The sequence below is a fragment of the Ruditapes philippinarum genome, unplaced genomic scaffold (assembly GCF_026571515.1).
Source record: "Ruditapes philippinarum isolate M1 unplaced genomic scaffold, ASM2657151v2 ctg515_1_1_1_1, whole genome shotgun sequence".
Lineage (NCBI taxonomy): Eukaryota > Metazoa > Mollusca > Bivalvia > Venerida > Veneridae > Ruditapes > Ruditapes philippinarum.
Window position 1 is genome coordinate 450,263 of NW_026861754.1, and position 7,262 is coordinate 457,524.

A 7,262-nucleotide genomic window follows, 5' to 3' on the forward strand; every position below is an offset into this window, starting at 1 on the left:
CCTGAAATGGAATGTTTGATGCATTAAAGATAAATCACTCTAACCTGATCCAAAAAAAAGAAATATATAATTTCATTTTACAAGTATTCATGAAATTTCAGTGAATATGTAAAATTTAATGAATGCACACACTGAGAGTCTGTCATTTAATTATTAAAGCTGCACATATGGTCTTACATTTTTAAGTCATTGTCAGGATTTTAATTAAAACTACATTTACATATGAATTTACCCATCAGAAAACCTACTGTGTACTTTTTATCTTTGCCTATGTACAATATATACTTTTTTCTTATCATTTTCTGAAACTGTAGCAATATCATAACATTATATTTCAAGTATTTAAACATTGAGCATAAAACAAACGGAACTGTTATAATTATATGTAAAAGATATAATTTTTATCATTTAAGGCGGTAATGACTGGGTGGAATGTTCCAGCTGTAACCGATGAGAGACAATGTCGTTTCACCAGCATTATGTTAATATTGAACATTATGTTGAAGACGAAGACTGGTGGTGTTCCGATCACTGCAAAAATAAGGGGCTTAGTGTGTTCCGTTGCGGAAAACAAAAAGAGGATACATGGATTGAATGTCAGTCCGCTGCATCATGTTTAAGGAATCAATGGTTTCACACCAGCTGTGTAGGAAACACAACAAGTAAGAAGATTTTCAAGATTTAACTAGTAATCTGTGTTTGATTGTGCAGATCAAAAGAAAATCTGACATTTAAATACAAGAACTATGAACCTGCAGAAGCCACTAATTGTTGTATCAATCTGGGTCCTGCCAATTCCTTCATCAAAATAAATGTTACCTATAGGCAGAATATCATTTTAATTTATTTGTAAAAATCATAGTGAGTGATATTTTGCAGGTTCTTGGTACTGCTCTGAAGTGTGTCGCACATCTCAGAATACAGAGCACAAGCAAGCATATGCTATGAGTACCTTGTGGAGAGGACTTCTATATTATGTGGAACGTGACGTGGAAAGGGAAAATGATGGGTTGAAAAATGATAACATTGTGGCGCCTTAATAAGTATCTTACGCTTGCTTATCGTCTTTTAGTAAGTGAGTTAATTTTGAATATTGTTTTTCAAAAGACTTCAAATGAAATCAAAAGCATATTTAAAAACATAAAAGAATTAAATTAAATGCTTCATATTGCCCTAGCTTAATGTCTAAAGCGTACAATGCCAGGCAAATATCTGTTCCTTAAAATAAATACAAAATCATTTTTGCTGCACCACAAAACTGGAAAAAACAAATTAAAAAATTCTGGAAACAAAGTGATCCCTCCCAAGCATCAATCACAACAAAATAACATAAGAATTGCAGACTCGGTTTGATTGAGTCTGTACATGAGGGATAATGAATAAGTGCAACATCCCTCACGCCCCCTAGCACCGGCTTGAGCGGTACTCAATTCTCAATTCTTAAACCGTGTTACAAATAAAGTTAAGCTTAAAACAGTCACCATCTGTCCGAATTTTTGCTTTCTGAATTACACCATGTTTTCAATAATTTAGGTGTTAACGGATGGATGCCAGAACGGATCAGCCTAAATTATATGGAATAGCACAGCCAATCTGCGAGGCGAGGCAGGTGCTAACATCCCCCTCGACCTGCTGAATGAATTCCTCAACAATGAATTTAAAAGTAAGTTATCGATTTCATCGTTTCGTAATTATAGTCCTCTAGTCGATTTCAAAATTCTAAATTTTACCAGTTCATGTTAAATGTTGAATTCTGCTTAAGCCGGTGCTAGGGGGCGTGGACGGTAACTTGCACTTTCCAGTACCGTCCATGAACAGGCTCAATCAAACCGAGCCTGCAACATTTTCAATTTTGCCGTGTTGGGCTTTCTTTAGGGATTCTGTATTTATCTATTTTATGATCACATCCGTGTTATTTGTGCCGTGTGGCGGCTGTAAAAAGTCTCCCCGTACATTTAATCAATGATGTTATATTTTCGATCCTTGAAGATCGTTCAGCACGACATTATTGTTGTGCTTGTGGTATTTTTAGTTTCAACTTTTTGGCACTTTCTAGTTGGGTGGTTCCAATATTCCTACTTGAATAATGTTGAATCACCCGAATCACCCTTAGGATATGTTGCCTGCTTTTTAAATTTGTCTTTTGACGTCCTATCTGTGATACGCAGGCTTCATAACCTCAGATCCCCTTTCTAAATTCCATTTTATTTTGTTCCGCCCATTGTTTTCTCGTTTAGGGCACACGCATTTTTTTTACTTGGGGACCATATGCCGCTTTTCATGGAATGGCACTACCGTGTCACATTGAAGGTTCCATGATAACCGCCATATGAACACATCTGCGGATGTTTCAAAATTCTAAATTTTACCAGTTCATGTTAAATGTTGAATTCTGCTTAAGCCGGTGCTAGGGGGCGTGGACGGTAACTTGCACTTTCCAGTACCGTCCATGAACAGGCTCAATCAAACCGAGCCTGCAACATTTTCAATTTTGCCGTGTTGGGCTTTCTTTAGGGATTCTGTATTTATCTATTTTATTCATAGAATATCTGTTAAACAGCCAGGAAATTTGCGAGATCGCCTGATCAAGTATGGTGTGAAATAAGTCTCAGAGAGACTTCTTTCAAAGTGAAATCCTATCATCTAAGTTGACTTGCTGACTTATTTGTTGGCATAAATATTTACAAATGACAATGTTTTGTAATAGACTTGTGTTAGACCATGTTTACGACACAAATTTATTGCAAAAAATATTTAAAAAATATATATTATATACATATAATATATTATATAAATATCAAGAAAGCCAATGCCAAAAAAGTCTTGAAAAAATGGAAATGAAATAAGTATTATAATTATGCTTTAGATGTTTTGGTATTTTTCGAAATGCAAACTTATCAAATGTTTGTAATATCTCAAAATGTATGCATACAAGTTATTATTATTTTCTGTTTATCATGATTTGTTACTTATGAATAAAGTAACCATGTCAAATAGAATTTAAGAAAATGAAATAAAAATGTTACTGTGAAACGCTTGTTTATTTTTAAATTTGCTTCTTTAAAAAAATACCTTTTGAAAAGTAATAAAACTGGAAAAAGTTTTTTTAATCTCCAAAATGAAATTCCCAAAGTCTATGTGAGGGTGAGCGCACAGTTCCCCATGGGTTAAAATTTTTTCGTGTAAGCTATCCCCCATAAAAATACCTAAGACAATGAATTGAAAATTTACACACTTGTTCTCTGTGATTATCTAACATGATGGGAACAAGTTCCATAACTCTGATTTGCTGTTCTACATAAGTATGCCCCTTTTCTGACTTAGATTTTTGGTTAAGTTATTGTATGTAAGCTGGTATCTCAATAACTACTGAAAGGAATGGATTGAAACTTACACACTTGTCCTCTGTGATTATCTAACATGATTGGGAACAAGTCCCATAACTCTGATTTGCTTTTTTGCATAATTAGGCCCATTTTCCGACTTAGAATTTCTTGGTTAAGTTTTTGCGTGTAATCTGGTATCTACATAACTTCTAAAGGAAATGGATTAAAACTTCACACACTTGTTCTCTGTGATTATCTTACATGATTAGAACAAGTCCTATAAATCAGATTTTGGGTGTTCTGTTAGGTTTCCTTTTTTGATCATATTAAGAGCAGGATGCACTTTCTTTGTGCTAGGGGGCGTGAGGGATGTTGCACTTATTCATTTTCCCTCATGTACAGACTCAATCAAACCGAGTCTGCAATTCTTATGTTATTTTGTTGGGATTAATGCTTCCGAGGGATCACTTTGTTTCCAGAATTTTGTACTTCACAACAGCAGGTGTCAAGTGCTGTGTGGCAGCCGTAAAAAGTTGCACCGTACTTCACTTCAGTGTTGTTATATTTTCTGGTCCTTCGGGATCATTGATGCCAACACTATAAAGTGTTGAGAATTGAGTACCGCTTAAGCCGGTGCTAGGGGGCGTGAGGGATGTTGCACTTATTCATTACCCCTCATGTACAGACTCAATCAAACCGAGTCTGCAATTCTTATGTTATTTTGTTGTGATTTATGCTTCCGAGGGATCACTTTGTTTCCAGAATTTTGTACTTCACAACAGCAGGTGTCAAGTGCTGTGTGGCAGCCGTAAAAAGTTGCCCCGTACTTCACTTCAGTGTTGTTATATTTTCTGGTCCTTCGGGATCATTGATGCCAACACTATAAAGTGTTGAGAATTGAGTACCGCTTAAGCCGGTGCTAGAGGGCGTGAGGGATATTGAACTTTTCCATTATCCCTCATGTACAGACTCAATCAAACCGAGTCTGCAATTCTTATGTTATTTTGTTGGGATTAATGCTTCCGAGGGATCACTTTGTTTCCAGAATTTCATAGACTGATCAACATTTATTAACGAGTGCTTTGTAGCATACATAATACCCTTTGCAGGGAGACTATCCAGCTTCCAGCTCTACCAAGCTCATGCCAGTAATCCTCAACTGACTTGCAACAGCCCAAATGTAACACATATCTTATGTCTGGTAAGTTGACACCTATACCAAACGCAATAGTGCAAACTAACATTCTAACTGTAGAATCAGGTTTCGAAAACTCCTAAAATTGATTCTAAATTCTGGAAACAAAGTGATCCCTCGGAAGCATTAATCACAACAAAATAACATAAGAATTGCAGACTCGGTTTGATTGAGTCTGTACACGAGTGATAATGAATAAGTGCAACATCACTCACGCCCCCTAGCACCGGCTTGAGCGGCTTAAGTCTCCCTTCTCCATACCAGAATGAAACATTTTAAAAATCATTTTCTTCTCGCTACCAGTGTATGCATGTTTTCCTAGGAAACCAAAAAAAATCAACAGCCAATTTGGACATCTGTGATACACCACTGCAAATAAATATATAAATTTCATGTATATAGCAGAATTACTCCCAAAAAAGACAAAAACATAATAAACATATCGTCATAAAGCTGTGAATCAATTGAATTTATTTAGAATAAAATTCTTAATGAACAAGTAAATAAAGTTAGTGGTTCATTACAAATAAATATATATATTTATTTATTTTCAACATGTATATTTATAAAAAATGTTTTCTTTCTGTTATATATATAACAAAGGGAAAATTAACAACCCATAACAATTTTGAATGATAGAGATTCAACTTGAAAGAATATCACTAAATGAAAAAGTAAGCATTATGACAGAGAGTTTGACAATTGTAATATAGGACTGTCAACTTTTACCATGAAGTATTAATTTTTTTAAACCTGATTTTTTAAAATATCATGTTGAAATATCTTGAAGCTTTTTATTTGGGGCAAAAAAGTTAACTAAAATATAAATTGATTTCTTTTAAATATAATGCCAATACATAGCTTCCCCTTTAAACAGTTTGAAGAAGAATACAATTTCAGTAAAAATCACAATTGTCAAATTGCTTCAACAAACCTCTTTTACTCTTTTACAAGCAGGGAAATACACAAGTACTTGAAAAGCACCTAAAATGTACCTGACATATATAACTGCCTTCTCAGTTTGTGCACCCTGCTCCTTAAGCATGTCTAAATACCAGTTGAGTAAACTGTTCTCCATCCCAGATTCACTTATAATAGATATGCGACTATTTGGCTTGGAAGTAATAGATTACAATAGTCTTAACTTTTTCAAAAGTTTCAATGAATTTAGGTTAAAATGAGCATCAAAATACCAGATAGCTTTTTAGTATGTAAAATTTCAAAATAGGTGAACTGTATTAAGCTCATTTCTTGACCTTAAGAACTATTTGTAGTATGGTAGGACATTATTAATTATATGTCCTTGCTATTTTTGTCAGAATTATATGTACAAGTTCTCAGTATGTTATGTATCAAAGAATTTGTTAGCAATCCTGTATTTACCTATCTGGTACCTCCCACTAAATATAGAGGTCTTTCTGTAGCTGCAGCTTTTCTATTATAGCTGTTCTAGCAGCAGCTGTTTAGGTGGCAGATAGTAGAAGTGGGCTTGCTGTAAAAAAGCTTTTCAGCTCAGCAATACGATTGAAGGCTGGTCTAAATTCTTCACCCCTGTAAATAAATTTATATTACATAGAAATGTCAGTTGAATTTAATTATGACACAAGAAATGTTTAGGAGTAAAGTATGAATATCAAATAAGTTTTATGAATAAATAATAAGTTGTATTTTCCTAGAAAACTTACATCACCAGGAAACACATACTCATGTCTCCTAATTTTACTTTATGATTGCCAAATTAAGTAATAAAATTCATGTAATACCAGGGAATTTCAATTGTCTTATTCATATGTAATAACAGAAACCAAATACTGACAAATATTTAATTAATAACTTTTAACATAACTCTTAATACAAGTTACATTGTGACAATGTTAAATATAAACTGTACTTACCAAGACGGAAGTAAATGCACCTCTGTCCTCATATACTTTGCTTTCAATAAAAAACCTCTACCTGTCCAACTGCTGCAGCTCCTCAGGGGGGAACATGGTATTGGCCATCTTGTAATCCTTAAATATATATATTTCTAATTTTAACACTTCATTCACAACTTTTTTCAGTTCACAACTTATAAAGACCTACACTTATTAATAGTACAAACTCTTTAAAATATATGTTTTATCTGATAATTTTTATACCTTTGAAAATCATAGATTTTGTTTGCTTTCAAATTCAATCATTTTATTGTAGAATATGTTGACAGCTTTTTCTGTATTTCATGATTTGAAAAAAAACTTATATTTGACATTATACCTTTTTTCTCTTCTGATGAAATACCAGGACCAAGAGATATAGTCTGGACACCTATATCTTTAAGGTTTCTAATCTGATCAGCCATTAGTGCCAGCAGGGGGGACACTATAGACGTCAAAAGACAAATTTAAAAAGCAGGCAACATATCCTAAGGGTGATTCAACATTATTCAAGTAGGAATATTGGAACCACCCAACTAGAAAATGCCGAAAAGTTGAAACTAAAAATACCACAAGCACAACAATAATGTCGTGCTGAACTATCTTTAAGGATCGAAAATATAACATCATTGATTAAATGTAAGCCAATATTATTGTATGGGTCGGAGGTGTTAGGATTTGAAAATAATTCTATAATTCCTCAGTTTCAATTGAAATTTTTTAAATATATACTTAAACTAAAGATGTCAAAAAATAGATAAATACAGAATCCCTGAAGAAAGCCCAACACAACAAAATTGAAAATGTTGCAGGCTCGGTTTGATT

General features: G+C 33.7%; 1 protein-coding gene across 1 annotated transcript; it reads left to right on the forward strand.

Moving 5' to 3' along the window:
• The first annotated feature begins 248 nt into the window (after window positions 1–248).
• Window positions 249–1,067, forward strand: LOC132716715 (uncharacterized). Its single transcript, XM_060700038.1, has 2 exons — window positions 249–662; window positions 880–1,067. The coding sequence occupies exons 1-2, from the start codon at window positions 461–463 to the stop codon at window positions 1,038–1,040; spliced, it is 363 nt and encodes a 120-aa protein (XP_060556021.1). The 5' UTR covers window positions 249–460; the 3' UTR covers window positions 1,041–1,067.
• Window positions 1,068–7,262: the final 6,195 nt, after the last annotated feature.